Source organism: Notechis scutatus, chromosome 1 (genome assembly GCF_049901735.1).
Source record: "Notechis scutatus isolate UNSWTSFEM ecotype Mainland chromosome 1, rNotScu1.2, whole genome shotgun sequence".
NCBI classification, from domain to species: Eukaryota; Metazoa; Chordata; class Lepidosauria; order Squamata; family Elapidae; genus Notechis; species Notechis scutatus.
Window position 1 is genome coordinate 207,434,110 of NC_142009.1, and position 26,848 is coordinate 207,460,957.

The 26,848-nt window shown below is 36.0% G+C and overlaps 1 protein-coding gene across 1 annotated transcript in view; it reads left to right on the forward strand.

The window, feature by feature from the left end:
- Positions 1–26,848, forward strand: part of LRP1B (LDL receptor related protein 1B) — a 702,645-nt gene that overhangs the window by 452,693 nt on the left and 223,104 nt on the right. Inside the window, exon 19 of the mRNA XM_087955711.1 lies at positions 5,720–5,800. Coding sequence (XP_087811837.1) covers positions 5,720–5,800 — 81 coding nt within the window. The remainder of the gene's footprint in view (positions 1–5,719; positions 5,801–26,848) is intronic.

Consider the following 26,848-nt stretch of genomic DNA (forward strand, 5'->3'; position numbering starts at 1 on the left):
TTCAGATGGTGAAGCCCTTCCCTCCTCATCAACCCCCTCCCATTCTGGTAGAGAAGAATGGACCCTGAGGTCCTGGGGCCTGTGTAAATCAGGGTGATGAGGCAACTTATAGATTGAGAAGGGAGAAGGGCTTGAACCCTTTCTGGAGGTCGAAGGATTTGCTTGAAGCCTTCAGCCAATCCCTGCCTAATGGCCAAAGAGACAACATCTTGGATATCCCCTGGTCTATGCTCAAAGGTAGGGGCAGAAGGCCGAAGGCCCGCTGCTGAGGGAGTGAAGGTGGCTTCAGGCCTAGATTGAGAAGAGGTTCGAGGCCTGGAGGGAGGAGGAGGAGCATAGGCCCCAGAAGCCTGTTGGAAATAAGGCCCAGATCTGCTTAGATCCTGAGGATCATTGTACTGCAAAAGCCTCAGGAGACAGGCTCATAGATAACTTCTCCTCCACTGGGAGGGCTTGGCTGGTGCCCACAGGTATCACCTGAAACATGCTGTAGTTGCACTCCCTTCTGTTGAATAGTTCTGTTGAACTGCCTCTCTAGGGCTGCATGTCTGCACTTTTCTACCCTCAACTCAGCCTGAGTTGCTTTCTTAGGGGCTAGAGCCTTAGCTCTGATTTTAGCAGCCACCTCCCTCTGGACTGATTGGGTGCGTTGCCTACAACTTTTTCTCTTATTGGCTTAAGAGACTGGGGAGGGGGGACTCTGCCTGACCCTTATCTTGCTCCATTTGAAGAATAAAGGCTCTTACGATGGAAAGAAACTGTTTGTAAATTTTTTGTATTAAGCCCCTTAGGGTATAAATTGGCACCCGGGCTTACAAAATGGCCACCTCGTGGTGGAAGGCTTCAATCCAAGATGGCCACTGACTATGGGAAACAGGCTCCGAGGCCGAAGAATTTCTCCTTAGGCTATAAAGAGCCCCAAGTGAAGTCAGCAAAGGAAAGGGCAGCCGCTGGCCACACGATCAGCTGGCTGACGCTGGTATCGGTTTGCCGATCACTTTTTACGACCGCTCAAACCACAGGCGTGGGGGAGGTCTACAGATGCTGCCCAACTAGCCTGAACAGCACTCTGGCAATGCTATTCCCAATGCTGCAGGAGAGAGAGAGCCCTGCTCTCCTGGAAGAGCAGCTGCCCAGATCCTGGGAGCTGCTGAAGCGAGGAAAAAAGGTACTGAAGATCGCTGGTGAGTGCTATCTACAGAACCTCAGCTGGCTGAAGCTGTTATCGGTTTGCCAATCGCATTTTACGACCGCTCAAACCGCAGGCATGGGGGAGGTCTACAGATGCTGCCCAACTTGCCTGAACAGCGCTCTGGCAACGCTGCTCCCAACCTTGCTTGAAACGAGGAAAAACAGCACTGAAGATCGCTGGTGAGTGCTATCTAACAGAAGCTTTCAGAGACACAGCTACTGACTGAAAGGAGCTGAGTCAAAAGCTGGGGTCTCTCCCGGGGGCTGGCTTTTATATCTTAGTACAGACTCAGCTAAATGACATCATAGGAAGAAGTCAACCCATCCTGGGCTCTCGATGCAGCATGGAGGAGAATTCTGAAGATCTAGGCCTCATGGAAGAAAGAGGCTGAATAAATGGAATCAAAGCAGAGGTCAAAGTCAAGAGACATACTAGAAGAGAAAAAGGCAACCAGAAAGGGCAGCATCTGGAAAAACTTGGAGAGAAAGAGAGAAAGAAAAGGGGGTTTGTTTCCTTCCCTCTGGCCTGTCATGAGGAAAAAGTGTTGTGAGCTGTTTACCTCAGAGGGAGGAAGTAGAAAAGGCACACAAAAAAGTAAAGATTTTGACAGAACAGAAGTAGAAAAGAGGAACCCATCTGAGATTTAAGTCTATAGAAAAAAGAGTTTGGCTCTATAAAAAATGACAACAGTGAAATAAAGTAATTGAGATTACAGGAATATAGGAATCAAAAATAAATAGATATAGAAAAGATATAAAAGACAAAGATATGAGAATATTGTAAAACTGGACTTTCAAGAATATAGTGTAAATAAAGAGCTTACAGAAGATAGCAAAATTATTTGCTTAATTAAGATTAATTTCTGAATTAGTGGTATATATGTGTTTGTGTGTGTGTGCGTGCACGCACATTTGTATGTATGTATATGTGTGTGTGTGTTTGTGTGTGTGTGTATGTATACACACACATATAATTCCTTTTTAAAAAGTTATTTGTAAGCTTTCCTTTTGTAAAATAAAAGTCCCCCTCAAATTTCAAAATTCAAATTTTGTCAAATGCATTTTAATTCTAAAATATATATTTTTAATATCTTTAGTAACTAAGGTCAATATTTGTGACATTTCAAAATATGGTAAATTTTGATTATATAAATAGTTCATATATTAAATCAGTGTACCATAAATGTATTTGAAAATTAATAGTTTTTCTGTAGAACATGACCTTTAAGCAGTTTTAATAACTGACACTGGGTATTATTTACTGTTTTGTTTTTCTTCAATTGTAGCTAAATTAATGCAGAAAATCCAAGCATATTCTATTTTCTATTGTTTGTTTTCCTGAAAAAACCATATTTGCCATATTAATCTTATTTTGAGCCAAGTATACATTATACTGTGCTCTTAGGCTGGGCCTAGCACCATTTTTGGCTGGTATAGCTGAAATATTGACAGCATTTCACCCTTGGGCATTTACCAAAAGGTCACTAGGGTGATAGGTAACCAGTCATAAAGCAGAGAAGTTATTTACCGTATTTGCCGGCGTATAAGACGACTGGGCGTATAAGACGAGCCCCCAACATTTCCACTCAAAATATAGTTTTGTTATATACTCGCAGTATAAGACGACCCCCCACTTGGAGGCATGCTTTTCAAGGCAAAAAGTCGTCTCATACGCCGGCAATACGGTAAGTTGTAACACTTGGGGTATTCTGGATATAATTCTTGATTGACACCCCCAACCCCTTTCCCCCAAACTTACAAAGCCACCAAAATGCTTTAGAGAGGCAGCTTCGCCTTTCTCAGGCTGGCACTCAATTCCTCTCCCTTTCTTTGTGACAGCCCCGCGTGCGTGCCATCGGGACTCAAGGGTGGGGGATGGACAGCTGCCAACTCTCTCTCTCTCTCTCTCTGTGTGTGTGTGTGTGTGGTGTGGAGGGTAATTCCGGCTATCTCTGGCCTCCGCTCGGTTTTAAAGTCGCTTGGCCGGTTCCCAAAGTCGCAAGCGCGCTGGCCGGGAGACGCGGGCGCCGGGTGGAAGCTTCGGTGCAGGGAGGCAGATCTTTCTCTCTTAAGCGGGGAGGGAGGAGGGGACAAGAGGAGGGACGGATGGGACAGGGGCGGGAGGAGGCGCTCGCCTTCTTCCACCACCCACCGGACCCTTTTTCTTCCCAAGGGGACCCTGGAAAGCAGCTCGGGAGCCGGGTGGCCCTGCCCAGCGGGGTCCCATCAGGAACTTCCTGAGGACACCCCCCCCGCCCCAAGCACAGCCCTCCCGGTCTTTCAAAGAGGGAGGGAGAAGCGGGAGGAGCAAATTGCCGCCCCGCCCCGCTGCCCAGAAGGAGGGCGCCACAGTCCACCCCACCACCTTCTCCCCCCACTCCCGGGCCATTACGCGGCTCGGGGCTGGCTGGCGAAGCGGCCCGCCAGAGACCCTCCCGCTCCACCCCACCCCACCTCCAGATTGGCCTCCATAGCGCCCGAGCCGGGCGGAGGGTGGGTGGGTGGGTGGGAGGAGGAGGAGGAAGAGACTTCGGCTGGGCTTGAAGGGCTTCGCAAGTTGCGGAGCTCCGCCCGTCGCTCTTGCACCAGTGACAATGTATTTACCGGCGTATAAGACGACCCCCCACTTGGAGGCATGTTTTTAGGGCAAAAAAGTCGTCTTATACGCGGCAAATACGGTAGTTAATTTTTCAATTTTCAGTTTCCAAACATTAGTGGTGCTCAAAAGTTGTGACATGCCTTAGGGATTGTAAAGATACTTTGGTTACGTTAACATAATTTAGATGTGTTTGGTAAGTAATTACATAAATATTACTTTTTTTAACATTTTGTTTGTTTCATTTACCATACCTCACTCTAACCCTCACTTCCTAAAGACTTTAGCTTTCTCTTCTTATCTCTGTCTAGGGAATGGGCAGCTACTCACCCTTTTATTTTCTAAGAATATTTGTAGGTCTTATATGAGGCTCAGAAATAATCTTGGGAATAAAAGATATGATGGAAGCTGGCAGTTTCATATATATGGATTTATTTTTATTAAATAAAAACATTGATAACAATGCAGAATCGAAGGTGATTTTGGCATATACCATAGGAAGTATTTTCTGTCCCTTTGAGACCTCAGGACATGTTGCATATCTATAGGTGACTGTCCTTAGTGATTACATTGCAGTTGGTTTTTTTAGTCTATACTTCTCAGTGTATAAACAAGTAAAAAGAAATACGTTTGATTCTTACATAATTTAAAAACTGTTTATTATCAGTTAGTATGGTGCAGAAATATCAAAGATTAGACGGGACTGTACATGAGCACGCAAGTAGCAGTAGTCTAGGTTATATTAAGTATGTAATTTCCCAGGATTATGAACCAGTTGAATCTACACAACTTCTTTAAACATTTCTGTCAAGTGTTATAAGGATTCTCTGTTCACTCCAAATCAGTTAAATCTGAACTCTGCACTACCATACTGCTAGATAATTGTAGGTTAGTATTCTCATGGCAAAAACACACCATAGTAAAGCCGCCTCCTCCACCCCTCCAGTGACTTTGTAAATCTTTCTTGCTTCTACTTTCATTCTGAACTTAACATAAAAGCATCATGATCTAACAGTGGTGACATGACTTCTTTATTTTGATGCTATTTCTGTTCTTATTTTCCTTCTTAATACTATATTTAATTTGTTTTTAATGCATATGTTCACAGATGTTCAGCATGAACATCAAGTTATTATTGTGGCGATAGCTATAAAACATTCCTTGAGAATCACAACATTGCCCCACAGGGGCACAAAATCACTACAGGCCATGAAGCAGTTACAATTCCTGTGATATTTTTATGTTGTAAGCTTCTGTATACTTTTAGTATACTAAGAAAGGCAATTCCTACCAGAAGCATTTGTGCTTAATGCTTTAGCAAAATACTGTACTCATTTTTTTTAAAATATACAAGTAGTTCTTGACTTATGACTAGTCATTTAACGACCCTGTGCATTTACAATGGCCATGGAATGGGTGCTTTACAATCCATAACCACCACCCCCAAGTCATTGCAAATAATCAGACATTCCTCCATGGTTTCTGATCAGTTGTTGCATTCTGTAGTCATGTGACTGTAATTTGCATTGTTTTTTACCAGTTTCCAGCAAAAAAAATGACAATTCAGATCAATGGATTTGCACTTAAAACCACTATGTTTGCTTAACAACTACTCCATTTATTTAACAACCTTTACAAAGAAAAAGTTTTAAAATCACTTCGACCATGTAGGTGCCTAGACTTATGCCCTAATGGCTTACAATCAGATTTCTGATTCCAGTTACAGTCATAAGCTGAGGACACTCTTATGTTATATTCATATACACATTATGGTATATTCATACAAACACCTTTTTTCTATTTCAGATAACATATCTAGTTGACACAGCCAGCAACGTAATAACAATAGTTTTTGAAAATTTATGAAGTACCAGATGCCCGTATGTTGTAGTAAATATGATAATAAATTCTCCTCTCCTCTTTTCTGTTTAGAATTCCCAACCTGTGATCCACTGATTCATTTTATATGTAATAATGGAAGATGTATTAGTAGCAAGTGGCATTGTGATACAGGTAAGAATCAACTCTAGTTCAACTCTAGTCACAAATAATGTTTCTGTCTAACTTTCAGGAATCTTATTCAGCTTCCCTGTATCATACCCAACCCTGAAGTGGCTAAGGCTGAAAGTTTCATGTGATAGTGGTGAGAATTAGCTTTCATGTTACATGTTACCTATTAAGTTTTATGTAATAGGTTCCATGTGAGCATTCAATCCTCTGTTTATACACTAGGGGTGACAAAATTGATTTCACTAAATCTCATAGAAGTGATCCAATGTTTTGAAGATTAATATGTACTAAAGAATTTACCGATTAATCATGTAGAGAGAATGCATAGGATTATCTTATTGATTTCTGATCATTCACTTCTGCTTGAAGATAGAAAGTGATAGATTACTATTTAAACTATTATGGCTTCTGTTAATTAAATATTTGTGATATTGTGTATGCTTTTGCATATCTCTATCTATCTATCTATCTATCTATCTATCTATCTATCTATCTATCTATCCCTCTATATCTATATCTATCTATATCTATCTATCTATCATCTATCTATCTATCTATCTATCTATCTATCTATCTATCTATCTATCTATCTATCTATCTATCTATCTATCTATCTATCTATCTATCTATCTATCTATCTATCTATCTATCTATCTATCTATCTATCTATCTATCTATCTATCTCAGCCTGATTTACTTATTTTTTATATCATTTATTTCTCTACACTTCTATGCTCACTCAAAAAAGATATTGATGGTGGAACATGATTGACCTGTTCTGGTTAGTGACACCCCCCCCCTCTTTAATTACTATCCCATAGCTTAAAATATACTGAATGAACACCCTAAACCAGAAAGTAAAATAAAACAGTATTTATTTTACTTAACAAAATAGGGAGTCACACATAATATATAAATGGGTACATACAAACAGTAACTGAAATGCCTATTGTTGCATCATGCATATATTGCATCACTGAAGAATTAAAAATATTGTAGGATACATTCAGTGTTTTGGCAGATCATGCCTCCTGAGTGAAACATGCTAGGACCATAATTCTTCTCTCACTACAGTAGCAACATCCAGTATATTGCACCTTTGTTGCCTCAAATATTGCTAAGCATGTAATATTTAAAATGTTATAAGAATCAGCACATGTCTAGGATCTTGAATGTGTTTCCTAGACCTTTCATCACTCTGTTGTTTTGGTTATTGCTATACAAATATTTTGTCACAGTTTTATTCCCTGCAAGGTCTTCAGGCACCTTAATTATATTCTTTAAGCATAAAACTCACCTCATGATCTCACTGCAGATGATATCCCAAACTTTTACTTTGCACCCATTCTTTTGTCTAAAGCTAGAATAGAATAGAATTATTTATTGGCCAAGTGTGATTGGACACACAAGGAATTTTTTTTGGTGCAAATGCTCTCAGTGTACATAAAAGAAAAGATACATTTGAATCTCGGAGGGTGGAGCTGGCATCATGGCGGTACAGCATGCAATCTTTAAGCTTTAAGATCACTGCTGATGTCTCAATTGCAGGACAGTCCCAACGGACCTAAACCGTCCCGTAGAGATCGTGACTCAGAAGGGCACATCCTGTTGATCCCAGGGACATTGCAAAGTCCCTGGTAGATCCAGGAGAAGCCCTTTTTTCCTACAGCGGAGAGGCAGCCATTAAAGCTGCTGAAGCTGGGACAGCTCCGGAACGAAAGAAAGCTGAAAAGAAAGTGTGTCAGTTTGGTGAGATAATTTTCTACTTATTTTTTTCTGGAGAGAACACCCTAAAGGACTAAAAATTAAATTTAAAAGTGAAGATAAAAGTGCTCAAGCGCCGAGACTAAGCACAAATTAAACCTGAAGGTTTTTTTTTTTCTTTTTATTGGAACTTTGGATTTTTGTAAAAACTTTTCAATTTTTAAACTGGACTGGTCTTTCCTTTTTAATTTTAATTTTTTTTTTTCCTTTCAAAATAACTTTTTGGAAAAGTCTTTTTATCTCTTGTTTTTTTTCTCTTTAATAATTCTAGACTCTTTTTATTTTTTTATTCCTGGTTTTAATATTAAAGGGGAAGGGAAAGGAAAGGGAAATAAGTAGCGCTGCCACCTGGAGGCTTGGATACATTGTTTTCCTTTCTTTCTTTCTTGTTGATACATTTGGTGTTACGTTCAAGGACTCTGTGCTTTTCATTGAAAAGATAGTGGGAAGAGCATGTAGATTGTTTATGCAGGTGCTCTTCTGTGGAAGAAAGAAGATTGAAGTGACCTTGAAAAGAGAACTGGAAATTTTGTTTTTTGATTTAGTAAAGAGCCTTGAACATATAGTGGCAGTGTTTTGCTTACTGACAGAATTGCATTTTCTCTCTCCCCTTTTTTTTCTACTCCCCCCAGTTGGATTTTTATATTTGGACTTGAGTCCTTTGATTCAGGAATAAGACTACTTTTTTCCCCCTCCTCCCTTTGTTCTACCTTTTTAGCAAGGAGAATATACAGATCTGTCTTTTTAAAAATTTTCCTTTTTTTTTCATCCTTTCTCCTTTCTCCATTTTACATTTTTTTTTCTTTTTTTTTCTACATAATTGGAACCAATTGGATTAAGGTATTCAAGTGCCTGAAGAGTTTTTCCCTTCCCATTTTTTTTTTTTTTTTTTGCTTTTTTTTTTTTTTTACTGGAGTGGCAGTTGGCTGCTCTTGCTTTTTCTTCTTAATTTTTCTATTAAGTACTCCAAGATGAGCAGAAAGATACCAGCCTCAGCTTCTTCAATCCCGACTTCTTCCTCCTCACCATCTGGAGGACAACGATCAATACAGGTGATGTTACAACAAGAGAAGGAGAAAGAAGTGACACTGCAGATGATTATGCAAGGAATTCAAAAGATACAAGTAAAAACAGATAATATTGAAAAGAGAACAGAGAATATTGAGCAAAGAACTGAAAAGACAGATGAGAAAATTGAAAATATTCAACAGATGATGATGAAAATATTCAACAGATGAACACGAGGACAGAATCAAGAAAATTGAAGAACAAAATGTACAAAGAGATAAGAAGATTGGAGATATGGATACCCGATTGAGTGAAGTGGAAAGAGACAAGGGCAGATCTCTGCAATCATTGGGTTGGGAAATTGATAGATCAAAATTCTATCTTAGATTTCAAAATATAGAAGAAGAAAAGGGTGAAAACCTTGCTGAAGTGATGACAGAAATCCTGGCAGAAGCATTAGAGGTAACTAAAGAGAAGATGATGGATGGAATGGACGAGGTTTTTCGTGTCTATACAAGATATGTGATGAGAAATAAACTGCCAAGAGAAGTTCATATCAGATTTACTAAGAAAATAATTAAATCACAAATACTGCAAACAGCAAGAGAAAAAACACTAAAGTACAAAGATAAAGAAATAGTGGTACTGAAACAGGTACCAAGGAGAGTGAGAGAAATAAGAAGAGAATATTTACTCTTGACCAAAGAGTTACTTAAGAGAGGAATAAATTACAGATGGCTGATACCAGAAGATTTCATGTTTACCTGGCAGGAACAAAGACACAGAATTGATACAGTTGAAAAAGCTGAGTTATTCTATCTGGAATATTTCAGAGGAAGGGAGGAAGATACAAGAAAAGAAGAGTCGTTAATTGAATTTCAAGAGGAATGTATAGCAGTAATTGAAAAAGAAGAAGGAGCCTCAGTGGTGCACCCAGAGAGCAATGAGAACCAAGATCTACTAGAGCAACAAATCCTTCTTATAAAGTCTAACATGGTTGAGAGAAAACTGATTACAATTAATATAAATGGACTTAATTCAGCTATTAAAAGAAGAAAAATATTTCATAAGTTAGATAAATTAAAATTTGACATAATCTGCCTGCAAGAAGTATATATTAAAAAACAACATGATTATATATTGAAACAACAAAAATTAGGGAAATTATTTACAGCGTTGATACAGTGTAAAAAGAGAGGAGTGGTGTTATACATCAGAGATACAATCCCTGCAGAACAAATATATACAGATGATGATAGAAGGATTTTGATGGTGGAGATAACAGACAATAAACTAAAGATACTTTTAATAGCAATTTATGCTCCAAATGATAATCAAGAAGATTTTTACAGGAAATTACATAAGAAAATAATTCAACTTGGCTATGCTAATATCTGTCTGATGAGAGATTTTAATGGAATAATAAATGACAAATTGGACTATAAAACACAAAAAACAGCAAAGAAAGCTAGAAAGACATTGCCAAAATCCTTCTTTCGAATGGTAGATGAGATAAACTTAAAAGATGCATGGAGAGATAGAAATGTGGAAAATTGAACTTGACTATGCTAATATCTGTCTGATGAGAGATTTTAATGGAATAATAAATGACAAATTGGACTATAAAACACAAAAAACAGCAAAGAAAGCTAGAAAGACATTGCCAAAATCCTTCTTTCGAATGGTAGATGAGATAAACTTAAAAGATGCATGGAGAGAGAGAAATGTGGAAAATTGAACTTGACTATGCTAATATCTGTCGGATGAGAGATTTTAATGGAATAATAAATGACAAATTGGACTATAAAACACAAAAAACAGCAAAGAAAGCTAGAAAGACATTGCCAAAATTCTTCTTTCGAATGGTAGATGAAATAAACGTAAAAGATGCGTGGAGAGAGAGAAATGCAGAAAATAAACAATATACCTTTTATTCAAATAGACATGCATCATGGTCTCGAATAGATATGATATGGATGTCAACAGAATTGCTTTCCAACATACAAGACATTGACATAGAAGCAAGTACCTGGGCAGATCACAATGCAATAACACTTGTATGGAAAGGACAAAAAAGGAGATCTAGATGGACTTTAAATAAGATGATATTAAAGGAAAAAGACTTTAAACAGAAAATTGAGAGAGAATTGACTTTTTTCTTTAAAGAAAACACAAAAGAGGATACATAATTACAGAACCTCTGGGACATGATGAGGCTTATACAAGAGACTTGATAATGGACTATACAAGGAAAAGAAATATAAAACAGAAAAAAAATATTTAAAATATTGAAAGATGTCTACAAGAAGTTGGAAAAAGAACTACAGAAATTTCCACAAAAAAGGACATTAAAATTCAAATGGACATAACTAAACATAAAATGGGGCTAATGGAAAAAGAAGAAATAGCACAAAAAATTAAAAATGCTAAGAAGAACTATTTTGAAGATGCAAACAAACCAGGCAGATGGCTAGCATATAAATTGAGAAAGGAAAGAGACTCGAGAAGCATAAAACAATTGATAAATGTACAAGGACATGTATGCTATGGAAATGCAGAGAAGAAAAAAATTATTCAAGATTATTATGGAAAACTGTACCATCAAGAGAATGTTCAGGAAGAAAGAATTCAACAATACTTACAGGAAGCAAATTTGCCTCAGATACCCAAAGATATTGAAATAATGTTAGAAAGAAACATAACAATGATGGAATTAACAGAAGCTTTAAAAAAGCAAAACATTGGGAAAGCACCAGGTCCGGACGGTTTGCCAGTGGAATTTTATAAGACATTCCAGGAAACATTGAATCTTCACTTATTAGAAGTTATGAATGAAGTTATGACAAAGAAGAGAATACCCAAAACATGGTCAGAAGCATATATCACACTTGTACTGAAGGAGGACACAGACCCACAGCAAGTTAAAAACTACAGAGCAATATCACTATTAAATTCAGACTATAAAAGTTTTGCTTCAATTCTGGCAGAAAGACTGAAAAGATACTTAAACAATTTTATTCACCCTGATCAAAATGGATTTCTGCTGAAGAGACAGATTAAAGATAATATGAGAATAATTTTAGATACACTAGAATACTATGAGGCACATCCCAAAAAACAAATGGCTCTGATGTTTTTAGATGCACAAAAAGCTTTTGATAATGTGAATTGGCATTTTATGCTGTTACAATTGGATCAAATGGGCTTTGGTAAAAATTTTTACTCAAGCCATAGAAACGATATATCATTAACAAACTGCAAAGGTTATGATAAATGGAGAGTTAACAGACTTTATTGATATAAGAAAAGGGACTAGACAAGGCTGTCCACTGTCACCTCTGTTGTTTGTGTTAACACTGGAAGTGCTGAATAGGAACATCAGAGAACAAAAAGAAATGAAAGGAATGAAAATTAAAAAAGAAGAGTATAAATTACAAACTTTTGCAGATGACCTGGTATTTATATTAGAGGATCCATTGGAGTCAGCACCTAAACTGATAGAAAAGATAGAAGAGTATGGGAAAGTAGCAGGTTTGAAAATAAATAAAGACAAAACAAAGATTTTAGCAAAGAACATGTTAGTAAGATGAAAGAAAGAATTGGAAAAAGTTTTGGGGATCCAGGTCACAAATAAGGTTAAGTATTTAGGGATACACATAACACCAAGATGTAGCACACTTAAGGAGAATAATTATCTCAAACTTAAACAACAGATTGCGACAGACTTGATAAAATGGGAAAATTTACAATTATCACTGATTGGGAGAATATCTACAATTAAGATGAATGTATTGCCTAGAATCTTATACTAATTCCAGACTATTCCAATCAGATTAGGGAAAGAATTTTTTAAAGATTTAAACAAAATAGTGCTAAAATACATTTGGCAGGGGAAGAAAGTGAGAATAAAACTTAAATAGCTACAAGATGCAAGAATAAGAGGAAGATTTGCTCTGCCCAATTGGGAATTATACTACCAAGCGATGAGTCTGATGTGGGTAAAAGAGTGGATAACACTAAGGAATACTAGACTTTTGATTTAGAAGGACGTGACTTGCTGCTAGGGTGGCATGCCTTCCTCTGGTATAAGGGAACTAAAATGCAGGGGTATTTTAGAAGACATTATATTCGAGAAGCATTGTTTCTAAACTGGGAGAAGATAAAAAAGATATATTATTAAAAAATGCCATTATGGTTATCTACTATTGAAGCTTTTTCCTATCCAATAATATATAAAAAGGAACAAATAGTTAGATATGGTGAGATATTGAATGAAAAGGGTGAACTTAAATCTATGCAAGCGCTGGAAGAACAAGGTGTAAAAATGAATTGATTTTCATATTTACAAATACAATCTAGATTTGACAAAGATGTTAAAATAGAAGGTATCTGATAAGTTGACTGATTTCGATAAAATTCTGACAGGTACTGATGAAAACGTAATCAAAACACTTTCTGGATATTTGCTAGAGTTTAAATTAGAGGATGGATGATAAGGAGTGATTAACAGTAATAGTAATGCAGACTGTGTAAATAGTTGGACAGTGTTGAGGAAATTATTTGTTTAGCAGAGTGATGACATTCGGGAAAAAACTATCCTTGTGTCTAGTTGTTCTGGTGTGCAGTGGTCTGTAGCGTTGTTTTGAGGATAGGAGTTGAAACAGTTTATGTCTGGGATGTGAGGGGTTTGTAAATATTTTCACAGCCCTCTTTTTGACTCGTGCAGTATACAGGTCCTCAGTGGAAGGCAGGTTGGTAGTAACTGTTTTTTTCTGTAGTCCTAATTATCCTCTTAAGTCTGTGTCTGTCCTGTTGGGTTGCAGAACCAAAGCAGACAGTTATAGAGATGCAGATGACAGACTCAATAATTCCTCTGTAGAACTGTATCAGCAGCTCCTTGGGCAGTTTGAACTTTCTGAGTTGGCACAGAAAGAATAATCTTTGTTGTGCTTTTTTGATGATGTTTTTGATGTTAGGTGTCCATTTTAGGTCTTGTGATATGATAGAACCTAGAAATTTGAAGCTTTCTACTGTTGACACTGGGTTGTCTAGTATTGTAAGAGATGGTAGTATGGGAGGGTTTCTCCTAAAGTCTACCACCATTTCTACGGTTTTGAGTGTGTTCAGTTCCAGATTGTTCCGGTTACACAAGGCAAGTTGTACAACCTCCCATCTATATGCAGATTCATCATTATCTCGAATGAGACCAATCACTGTTGTATCATGTGCAAACTTCAATATTTTAACAGATGGATCATTTGAGATGCAGTCATTGGTATATAGGGAGAAGAGAAGTGGAGAACGCACACAGCCTTGGAGGGAGGGCTGTGCTAATTGTACAGCTAGTCACAGAACATAATAGAAAAGGAATGAAAGCTAGTGACACTGACAGATATATAGATGTGTTTAATTAAAACAAAGTCATACTAAAATGTTTGTTTCCCCCCCTTTTCTTCTCTCTCCCCTTTGGGGCCCTTTTTTTTTTTTTTTTTTTTTTTTTTTTTTTTTTTTTTTTTTTTTTTTTTTTTTTTTTAATCAGACTGGGAACAAATGATTTGTCTGCCTGGGAAGGAGTGACAAATGGTGTCCTTGTCCAATTATGCAGCACAAAACAAAAGCTTTGAATGTTATATTATACTTGCCCTTTGAGGGCTGAGCCAGATCTCAATTCCATGAAGTAAGCTTGCTATTGCTTGCTATTCTCTCATATGTGGGTGACAATGTTTATTGTTATTTAACTTTATTTTATAATATTTGAAATCTGCCCCATCAAAAAGATACAAGGAGAAAATCAACACATAATCCCATAAAAACAACAATAGTAAATAGTCATTTGATCTAAAAACTCGCTAGAAGCCAAAGTTTCAGGGAAATAGCATGATTAGTAGGACCATCCAAAATGTACTGAGGGTTGGGGACAGATGTACCTCTGGGGACAGCATTTTCAAAGTTTGGAGGCCATTACCAAGAAGCATGGCCTTTGAACCCATACACTTCTCACCTTTTGCTTCTAGGTATTTTGAATCTTCAAATGGCCACCTCTATCTTCACATATCTTTTCCTCCAATCCCCACTAAGGTATCTGTTTTTCACTGAGATGCTCTGTAAATACTGGAATGCTACTGGTATTTGCACTTTTTTCAGTACAGCATGCACAATAGGAGACTTCCTCAACACTCAGCTTTCAAATGTTTTATAAAGAAGATATGCAAAGTTGCAAATTGGATAGACATTTAGCAACCACCCAAAGAACCACAATAATAGACAAGTTTGTTACTTTCTAAGCTGAGTTTATTGACCCTTTGGAAATAAAGACTAAATTTAAAAGAAAATGAGGCAAACATATTGGCATGTTCATAAATAAACTCCCACCTACATCCTGAATATTAGACAAGTTCAGGAAGCACAAGTGAAGAACTTCTATATAAAGTAATGTCCTTTATATCTTGTGTAACACTATCCTATTTAAGATTCTGTTTTGCTGCACAGGTATTGAGTTAATGTATAATATAAATATTTATTTATTTATTTATTTTTTATTTATTTATTTGATTTGCCAATTGTTTACAAGATAATAAGTATAAATGTATACATAGTTGTGAATACATGAAATGGGTACATATAAGAAAAATAAAAGAATAAGAGAAACAATAGGACAGGGACGGTAGGCACGTTGGTGCGCTTTATGCACGCCCCTACAGACCTCTTAGGAAAGGGGTGAGGTCAATAGTAGACAGTCTAAGGTTAAAGTTTTTGGGGTTTGGGAAGAAACTACAGAGTCGGGTAGAGTATTCCAGACATTGACCACTCTATTGCTGAAGTCGTATTTCCTGCAATCAAGTTTGGTGCGGTTTACTTTGAGTTTGTATCTATTGTGTGCTCTTGTGTTGTTATGGTTGAAGCTGAAGTATTCATTGACAGGTAGGACATTGCAATGTATGATTTTATATACCATGCTTAAGTCAGACCGAAGACGGCGTAATTCAAGGTTTTCAAGTTCTAGAATTTCAAGTCTGGTGGCATAAGGTATTCTACAACGAGTAGAGGAGTGGAGAACTCTTCTTGTGAAATATTTCTGGACTTTCTCAATTGTGCTAATATCAGATACGTAGTGTGGGTTCCAGACTGATGAACTGTATTCGAGTATTGGTCTAGCAAATGTTTTGTATGCTCTGGTTAGTAGTGTGATATTACCAGAGAAAAAGCTACGTAGGATTAGGTTAACAACTCTTAATGCCTTTTTGGCTATGTAGTTGCAGTGGGCTCTAGCACTTAGATCATTAGAGGTGAGTATTCCAAGGTCCTTTACAGAGCTTGAGTCATCAACAAGATCTTGACTATTCAGCTTGTATTTTATTGTCTGATTTTTTTTGCCAATATGTAAGACAGAGCATTTATTTGTTGAGATTTGAAGTTGCCATTTGTTTGACCACTCTGATACATAGTCAAGATCTTTTTGTAGGGTAGCAGTATTGTCTGTGGTATTGAACAGCTTTACATCATCATATATAAATATACAGGTAGTCCTCAACTTACAACAATCCATTTAGAGACCATACAAAATTAACAATAGTGCTGAAAAAAGTTACTTATGACCATTTTTTCACACTTATAACTGTTGCAGTATCCCCATGGTCACATGATCAAAATTCATTTGCTTGGCAATGTATGACAGTTGCAGTATCCCAGAGTCATATGATCACCTTCCGAGTTAATGTGGAAGTAAATTTAACTTAACAACAGTGTTACTGTCTTAACAAATGGAGTGATTCACTTAATAACAAAGGTTATAAAAAGTAGCAAAATTCATAAAAACAGTCTTGCTTAGCAATGGAAATTTTGTGCTCAATTCAAGAGGCTGGATTTAATCTTTAAAGCTCTTTCTGGCAGTCCATCTTATCAGAAGGACTGCCTCTCCCCAACTACATCAGCCTGTTCTATTCAACCTGGCAAAGAAAACAAGTTACAGATACCAACTGTCACACAGTTATGTTTAGTGGTCCCAGAAGGTGGGAGAACTTACCGCAGTACTGCTCTATGGAACATTCTCCCTTCCTATCTCAAATTCAGCTCCATTTTGGCTATTTTTTTAAAAAAGTTTTTATTTTTTAAGACAAACATATACAAACAAAACAAAAACATAAAACCATCTTCCATTTTATATACATACAGTGTGTCAGTTGGTTACAAATCTTTTGTGCTATCCTTTCATAGTCATTGCTCACAGTTTATATAAATTCTCACATTGTCAAACTAACGTATGTTTATATATATATCAGTTATTAATCATCCATGACTAAACTATTTATTCCATCATTTTATACAAGATATTCCAAATTTTATTATGAAATTTATATTATACTTTCATCCAATGGTTATGTATGTCTATATTATATTTTATATCAATCTATTAAACTTCTATTACAAAATTACCTAGTCTATTACATTACCATGTATTTTTGTCCAACCATTGATAAAACAAATCCCATATCATATAAAATTGTTTATCTTTTTGTTCTACAATTTCAAATGTCAATTTACTCATTTCAGCACATTCCATAATTTTCTTAATAATTTCCTCCTACATAGGTATTTTTTCATTTTTCCAATTCTTAGCAAATACAATTCTAGCTGCTGTTAAAACATTTACAATAAAATATTTCAGTTCTTTATTGCATACTTCCGGTATAATTCCCAATAAAAATATCTCTGGTTTAAAGTCTATGTGTTGTTTTATCATTTTTTTCAACCATGTGTGGATTTTAGTCCAATATCTTTTTGCATCCAAGCATGTCCACCACATATGGTAATGAACCAGGTATCTGATGACATTTCCAACATTTATCCAAATTGTTCTTAAACATTCTCTCAATTGTTGTCGGGGGTAGATGCCACCTATAAAACATCTTATACAAATTTTCTTTATATGCAATTGACATTGTCATTTTATAATTTTGAAGCCACAAATTTTGCCATTTCTCTAAATCAATCCCATATCCAAAATTTCCCCCCCACACAACCATCATTTCTTTAACTTGTTCTTCCTCCAATTTAAATTCTAATAAATGTCCATAAAGTTTTTTAATTACCCTTTCATCTGTACCCATCAAAATTTTATCTAAATCAGTCAACTTATCATAGACACCTTCTGTTTTAAAATCTTTATCAAATCTAGATTGTATTTGCAAATATGAAAAACAATTCATTTTTATACCTTGTTCTTCCAATGCTTGCATAGATTTAAGTTCACCCTTTTCATTCAATATCTCACCATATCCGTTTGTTCCTTTTTATATATTATTAGATAAGAAAAAGCTTCAATGGTAGATATCCATAATGAAATTTTTAAGTAATATTGTCTTTTTATCTTCTCCCAATTTAAAAACAATGCCTCTCAAATGTAATGTCTTCTAAAATACCCCTGTGTTTTAGTTCCCTTATACCAGAGGAAAGCATGCCATCCCAACAGCAAGCCATGCTCTTCTAAGGTCAATAGTCTACTGTTCCTTAATGTTATCCATTCCTTTACCCACATTAGATTTGTCGCCTGGTAATATAATTCCCAGTTGGGCAAGGCAAACCCTCCTCTTGTCCTTGCATCTTGTAACAGTTTAAGTTTTATTCTCGCTTTCTTACCCTGCCAGATGTATTTCAACACAATTTTATTTAAGTCTTTGAAAAACTCTTTCCCTAATCGAATTGGAATTGTCTGGAATAGATATAAAATTCTAGGCAATACATTCATCTTAATTGTAGATATTCTCCCAATCAATGATAATTGTAAGTTTTCCCATTTTGTCAAATCTGTCGCAATCTGCTGTTTGAGTTTAAAATAGTTATCCTTCTTCAATGTGCTACATCTTGATGTAATATATATCCCTAAATACTTAACCTTATTTGTGACCTGTATTTCTAAAACTTCTTCCAGATCTTTATTTCATCTTGCTAGTATGTTCTTTGTTAATATGTTTGTTTTATCTTTATTTATTTTCAAACCTGCTACTTTTCCATATTCTTCTATCTTTTCTACTAATTTAGGTGCTGTTTCCAATGGATCCTCCAATATGAATACTAGGTCATCTTGCAATTTATACTCTTTTTAATTTTCATTCCTTTTATTTCTTTTTCTTCTCTAATATTCCTATTCAACACTTCCAATATTAACACCAACAGCAGAGGCGACAGTGGACAACCTTGCCTTGTCCCTTTTCTTATATCTATGGATTCTGTTAGTTCTCCATTTACCATAACCTTTGCAGTTTGTTCATAGTATATCATTTCAATGGCTTGAATGAATTTTTTACCAAAGCCCATTTGTACCAATTGCAATAACATGAATCGCCAGCTCACATTATCAAAGGTGTTTTGTGCATCTAAAAACATCAAAGCCATTTGCTTTTCAGGATGTGCCTCATAGTATTCCAAAGTATCCAGAATCATTCTCATATTGTCTTTGATTTGTCTCTTTGGCAGAAATCCATTTTGATCAGCATGAATAAAATTATTTAAGTATCGTTTCAGTCTTTCTGCCAACATTGAAGCAAAAATTTTATAGTCTGAATTTAATAGGGATATAGGTCTGTAATTTTTAACTTGCTGTGGGTTTGTGTCTTCCTTTGGTGTAAGTGTAATATATGCTTCTGACCATGTTTTGGGTATTTTCTTCTTTGACATAACTTCATTCATGACTTCTAATAGTTGAAGATTCAGTATTTCCTGGAAAGTCTTGTAAAATTCCGCTGGCAATCCATCTGGACCTGCTGCTTTTCCAACATTCTGTTTTTTCCATCATCGTTATGTTCCCTTCTAACATTGTTTCGATATCTTTGGATATCTGGGATAATTTCGCTTTCTGTAAATATTGCTTAATTTTTTCTTATTGAATATTCTCTTGACAATACAGTTTTCCATAGTAATCTTGTATAATTTTTTTCTTCTCCTCATTTCCCTACCAAACATATCCTTCTTCATTTATTAATTGGCTAATCCTTCTTGATTCTCTTTCCTTTTTCAATTTATAGGCTAACCATCTGCCTGGTTTGTTTGCGTCTTCAAAGTAATTCTGTTTAGCATTTTTAATTTTTTGTGCTAATTCCTCTTTTTCCATTAGTCCCATTTTATGTTTAGTTATGTCCATTTTAATTTTAATGTCTTTTTTTGTGGGAACTTCTGGAATTCTTTTTCCAATCTCTTATAGTCATCTTCCAGTATTTTGAAAGTCTTTTTCTGTTTTCTCTTTCTTTTCCTTGTATAGTCTATTATCAAGCCTCTTGTGTAGGAGGCCTTCATCGTGCCCCAGAGATTCTGTAAAGATGTATCCTCTTTTTTATTTTCTTTTTAAAAGAAAACCAATTTCTTCTCTATTTTCTGTTTGAAATCATTTTCCTTTAATATTGTATTATTCAAGGTCCATCTAGATCTCCTCTTTTGTCCTTTCCAAATGACTGTCTTTGGGTTGTGGTCTGCCCATGTGCTTGTTTCTATTTCAATTTCTCGTATATTAGCAAGTAATTCTGCTGACATCCATATCATATCTATTCTAGACTATGATGCATGTCTGTTTGAATAAAAAGTATATTGCTTATTTTCCACATTCCTCTCTTTCCATGCATCTTTTAAGTTTGCTTCTATCATTCGAAAGAAAGATTTTGGTAGTGTCTTTCTAGTTTTCTTTGTTGATTTCTGTGTTTTATAATCCAATTGATCATTAATTATTCCATTGAAATCTCCTATCATACAAATATTAGCATAGTCCAGTTCAATTATTTTCATATGTAATTTCCTGTAAAATTCTTCTTGGTGGTCATTGGGCGCATAAATTGCGATTAAACGTGTTTTTACATTATCATCCATTATTTCCACCATCAAAATCCTTCCATCATCATCTGTTTAAATTGGTTCTACTGAAATTGTATCTCTAATGTATAAGACCACACCTCTTTTTTTTACGTTGTGTCAACAACATGAATAATTTCCCTAATATTTTTTGTTTCAATATATATTCATGTTGTTTTTTAATATGTACTTCTTGTAGGCAGATTATATCAAACTTTAATTTCTCTAATTTATGAAATACTTTTATTCTTTTAGTAGCTAAATTAAGTCCATTTATGTTAATCATAATCAATTTTCTTTCAACCATATTAAAAGGATTTTATTGCTCTAGTAGATCTTACTTCTAGTTGCTCTCTGGGTACACCACCTACTGCCCTTCTTCTTTTTCTTTTTCAATTACTGCTATACACTCCTCTTGAAATTTGATTAGCGACTCTTCTTTTCTTGTGTCTTCCTCCTTTCCTCTAAGATATTCTAAGTGGAATAGCTCAGCTTTTTTGACTGTGTCAATTCTGTGTCTTTGTTCCTGCCAGGTGAACAAGAGGCCTTCTGGTATCAACCATCTGTAATTTACACCTCTTTTAAGTAACTCTTTAGTCAAAAATAAATATTCTCTTCTCATCTGTCTTACTCTTCTGGGTACCTGTTTCAGCACCACAATTTCTTTGTCTTTGTACTTTAATGTTTTCTCTCTTGCCACCTGCAGTATCTGTGTTTTAATAATTTTCTTAGTAAATCTGATGTGAACTTCTTTTGATAGCTTATTTCTCATTGGATATCTTGTATAGACACGGAACACTTCATCCATAACCTCCATCATCTTCTCTTTGGTTATCTCTAATGCTTCTGCCAATATTTCTGTCATTATTTCAGCAAGGTTTTCACCTTTTTCTTCTTCTATATTTTGAAATCTCAAGTAAAATTCTGATCTATCGATTTCCCATCCTAATGGTCCACTCCTGCCCTTTTCAACTTCACTCAATCGAGTATCAATATCTCCTATTTTCTTATCTCTTCGTATATCTTGTTCTTCAATTTTCTTAAATCTGTCCTCGTATTTCATCATCATCTGTTGAATATTCTCTCCTTTCTCATCTGTCTTTTCAGTTCTTTGCTAAATATTCTCCGTTCTCTTTTCAATCTTCTGGATTCCTTGCATAATCATTTGCAATGTCACTTCCTTCTCTTTCTCCTGTTATAACATTGTCTGTATTGATCATTGTTCTCCAGATGGTGAAGAGGAGGCTATTGGTATTGAAGAAGCTGGGGCTGTTGTCTTTCTGCTCATCTTGTAATACTTAGCTATAAAAAAAAAAGAGGGAGGAAAAAAAGGAAAAAAAAAAGAAAGAGCAAAAGCAAGCAGCTGCCCCTCCAAAAAATAAAAAAGGAGGAGAGAAATATTCAGGCACTTGTATGCCTTAATCCAATTGGTTCCAGTAATATGCAAAAAGAAAAGGGAAGATGTGGAAAAAAGTATAAAAAGGATTTTTTTAAAAAAGAAAAAGAGGATAAGGGGAAGGGGGTGGGATTAAAAAATGATAGTCTATGTGTTTCTCTTAATAAAAAAGGAAGCAAAATAAAAATTATATTCTAGTTCCTAGGTTAAAAGGCTAAAATCCAAACATAAAAATCCAACTAGAGGGGAAGTAAAAAAAGAAAATAAGAAATAAGAAACAATTCTACCAAAAAGCAAGCCACTGCCACTAAATATCCAAGGCTCTTTGGTAAATCAACTCAGACTTTCCAGTTCCAGTATTTTCAAGGTCACTTCAATCTTCTTTCTTTCAACTTCAGACTCCAGCTATCTATAGTTTCACAGATGAGCACCTGTATAAACAATCTGCCATGCTCATCCCACTATCTTTTTCAGTGCAAAGCTCAGAGTCCTTGAGTGTAACACCAATACACAAACAAGAGATAAAAGAAAACAATATATCCAAGCCTCTAGATGTCAGTGCTACTTATTTTCCTTCACTTTCACTTTCCCTCATAAATCCAAAGCCAGGAACAGGGAAAAAAAAGTATTTTTTTTTTTTTAAAGAAGAAAATAAATCTCAAATCAGAAAGAAGTCTAAATCAGAACAGACTTTCAAGAAGTTTGTTTAAAAAATTAAAAAATTAAAAAAGACCAGTCCAGTTTAAAATTGAGAAGCTTTGTCAAGTTCCAAGTTCCAATAAAAAAAGGGGGGGGACCTTCAGTTTAACGACCTTAATCTCGCCGCTTAAGCTTTTTTCTCTTCATTTTTAATTTCACTTTAAGTCTTTTAGGATGTATTCTCCAATAAACAATAAGTAAAAGTTCATCTCACCAAACTGACACACTTTCTTCTGATCTCTTTCATTGTGGAGCTGTCCCAGCTTCAGCAGCTTAAAAGGCTGCCTCTCCGCTGTCGGCAAAAAGGGCTTCTCCTGGATCAACCAGGGACTTTGCAATGTCCCTGGGATCAGCAGGATGTGCCATTATCGATCACCGTCTCTACGGGATGGTTTAGGTCCAGTGGGACCGTCCAACAGTGGAGATATCGACAATGATCTTGGAGCATCAAGATTGTGCATTGTATCGACAGTGATCTTGGAGTATCAAGATTGTGCATAGCTGCCATGACACCAGCTCCTCCCTCTCTATTTTGGCTATTATTTTAAGAGCTTAAGTTATCAGGCCTGGAGGTCCCAGGGAAGTGGAAATATTCTGAGATGACTCCATTGTAGTTGATGTTTTGATCTTTCTGTGTGGTTTTTATATTTGAATATTTAATATTTCTCTTTTAAATAATGATTTTTATAATGATTGGGTTCTTTATATAACTGTGATTTTATTTCATTATTGTATACCACCCAGAGTCTCTTTTCGTAAGATAGTTGGCTTTATAAATGTGCTAAATAAATAAATATTAATTACTCTAAGTCATTGTAGTCTGTCATTGTGGTCTGCCGTTAGGCCAAGCCTAACTTCTGTTTTTAAAGTTATTCTACTTGATTTGGGGCAGAAGCTTATAATCTGAGTAATATATGGAGGTCAGCAATGTATCCTTCTCATTTGTTTCCTTTTCATAATTAAAATAAAAATAAAAATTAATTGTTTTTGGTAAATCAGAGCTTGTTGTTACAATTACATTTAAAAATTATATACTTTCTGTACCTTCCCCATCAAACAAATCTTACTTTGCTGAAGTACCTCTCTTCTAAATCTATACATTAACTCTATTCTTGGCTTTACAAAACTGAAGGAAATAAAAAGTTGGATCTACTGTTTTCTGCTTAGTTATTGAGTACAAGAATAAATTGGGCATGAATAAAATGGTCCAGGAATCCCATCTTGAGCAGCTTCCCTTTCAGCTGCCTGGAGAGGAAAAAGCTACCTAGTGAAAAGAAGCTACCCAGTCTAAAGAATCTACCTGGTCAAGGGAGAGGGAAGCCGACGTGGGAAACGAACAAGCTGCGGGTTTGCGGCAACTGCCACCTGCAAGCTTAGAAGCTACCCAACTGTGGGTGAATGTCTCCCACAGCTCCTTATAGATCGGCGATGCATTTTTCAGTGGGATGAAGGAGTGGGTAAACAGCTTGAAGATTTACTGTGGACCCGAGTCAGAAACAACTTAAAAAGAGAAGACTCCAGAGCAGAACGGGTGGGTGTGGAGATTAAGCGGCAGCGGCTTAATTTATGTTTTTACCCTCTAACTCTGGAAGTTAAATGGCAGCTTGAGAAAAGAGTGATTAAAGGAGAAAAAAAGGGGGACTAGACGAGAAGAAGAGGTGTGAAGAAGCTTTTTATTCAGGAAAACTGCCTTTTGAAACTGAGATTGATTGTGAATTCTGATGATGGAAGAACTGGAATGATGTCTACAGTTTCCATTTAAATCAAATCACCAAAAATAATTCTAAACAGCCACCAATTGGGGAGAACAAAGGAGACTCACAGAGAATTGATAGTCTCCATATAAATCACCAAGCTCCATTTAAACAACCCAGCTGATTAGTCAGCCTGAATTTAAATTCCCACTCAACTGATTGGACAACCTCCACTAAACCCCCACCCAAATCTCATCCTTTCCAAACTCCAAAGTAGATGATTGGTGAGTTCATTCAAATCTTCTCCATTCAAATCTATCAAACAGCAACGCTTCCTCTTTAAAACAAAAACAAAACAAAAACCCAAAAACGTGGCTTTAAGGAAAAACAAAGGAACTTTACACCACAAACCTCCAATACTATACTACCTCCACTATTTCAGTACCTCAAGACCAAATATTTATAGATAATGCTTTGTCTATAATAATTGATTTATCATATAATAGTATAATAATTAATTGTTAAATAACCACTAATTTACTGATTCATTGAACTGATAGAGATTTAATACTGTATCATTGATTATCTAGTCTATTGATTGATTGATTGATTCTTAGTAATAAGTTGATTGATTGATTTTTAGTAATAAGTAACCTTACTTTTGATTTGTTCTCTAACTTATCAATTAACATTTATTAATTGCCAACATTCATTAAGTAACTGTCTACCTATCACATTAATTAGCTATTGTAATTGTTTAGTGTACTATTGTCATTGACCATGCCAGCCAGAAACATCAGAAACTCCAAATCCTCCACTACCAAACAACAACAAAAAAATAATAATATCTCTACCAATGACCTCCCAGACTCCTGTACATGCTTCAGATGTCTTAAAACCATCAATGAAAGTGAAAATAACATCAAGTGCTACCTAGGTGACAATCAAGCGCACCTTGCCTGCTTAAACTTAAACAATGACCTAGTTGATCTCCTAAAAGCGTCAGATACTTTCCCTTGTCCATCATGTTTTCCTAAGCTAAACAAACCAAGTACCCTGCCTGACAGTTGATAGCACAGAATCACTCATGCACTCAATAGAAAAACGCTTAGCAACACATTTTGAAACAATTATACAAAAAGCCAAATTTCTCTTGAAAAAAAAATACAGCACTGATAAGCAACTACCTATCAGCCCAAAATCAAATCCCAACCCAACAACCACTACCACAACTACTACCTCAACTACAATCACAACTACAACCAAAATTAACCACCAAACCACAACCACAAATAATTACTATCCCATCAAATAATTCCACAAATGATATCTCCTTACTCATCAGAGACACCATGGAACGTGATCAGAAACGTCCAAATGCCATCTTATTTGGTCTTGAAGACACCAACAAATCAGACGACATCACCAAAGTTCATAATATCATAAGCAACTCAAATACAACAAACATCTCTCCTGAAGATATCATTGAAGTAACCAGAGATGGCCCTGAGTCAAAATACAATGATGGCTCGGTGGCCTCAAAATTTTGTAGAGTTGTTTGCAAAAATGAGTCCAGCAAACACATATTCATTCATACAACAAATGCCATTGCAAAAACCAATCCCAACCACAAAAATCTTCGCTCAAGACCAGACTTATCCATACTGCAAAGAATCCACTCCCGTGAACTCCTCAGGGAACGCAAAAGATGTCTAGACAATGGAGAGAAGGATCTCTACATTGACTACCATGCTGATTGTATCAAAAGTAAGTCACACAACCCACAGTTCCACATCCAACCCTACCTCATCCAACCCACCATCACTCAAAACTAGGCACGCGTGCCCCTAACTACCTCAATTCCAACTACAACTGGCCTTAATGCAAGCTACTCAGTGCAAGAAACCTTGTGAATAAAATACCTGAATTTCTCCTCTTATTAAATATGGCTAAATTCGACATCATATTTGTCTGTGAAACATGGCTCAATGCATCTCTCCCTGACTCCATTACCACAGTAAGAGGCTTTCATGTTTACCAATTAGATCGTGAAATCCGTAGAGGAGATGGTGTTGCTATCTTCTATAAAAAGTCCTTACATCTAAAAAACATCCAAGTTACCCAAGAGCTTGCTCTTCCTGAGACCATCGTCTGTGAACTGTCCTTAAATATCACATTTCGATTCTTACTATGTTACAGAGCCCCTAATTATGACATCGAACATGTAAACAAGCTAAATTCACTACTAACATGGGCAACATCCTGCCCACACGCTTTTATCTTTCTTGGTGACTTCAATCTACCTCACATTAACTGGACCCTAAATGAATGTAAAACTGAACCCATACATGCAACCTTCTACAATGCTGTAACAAACCTGGGACTGGAACAACTAGTAACCAACAATACTAGACTTAATAACTGCCTCAATCTCATCTTCTGCAATAGTTTGAACTCAATTTATGGAATACAAATTAAAGAATCCTTTTCCAACAGTGACCACAACATGATTGACTTTTGTCTCAACATACGTCCACACAAAAATCAACACAACAATGGGATCTCCAATTATAACTTCAAAAAAGGCAACTATGATCTTATAGACAACGATCTCACATCCCTTGATTGGCAATTTCTATTCTCTGGATGCAATAC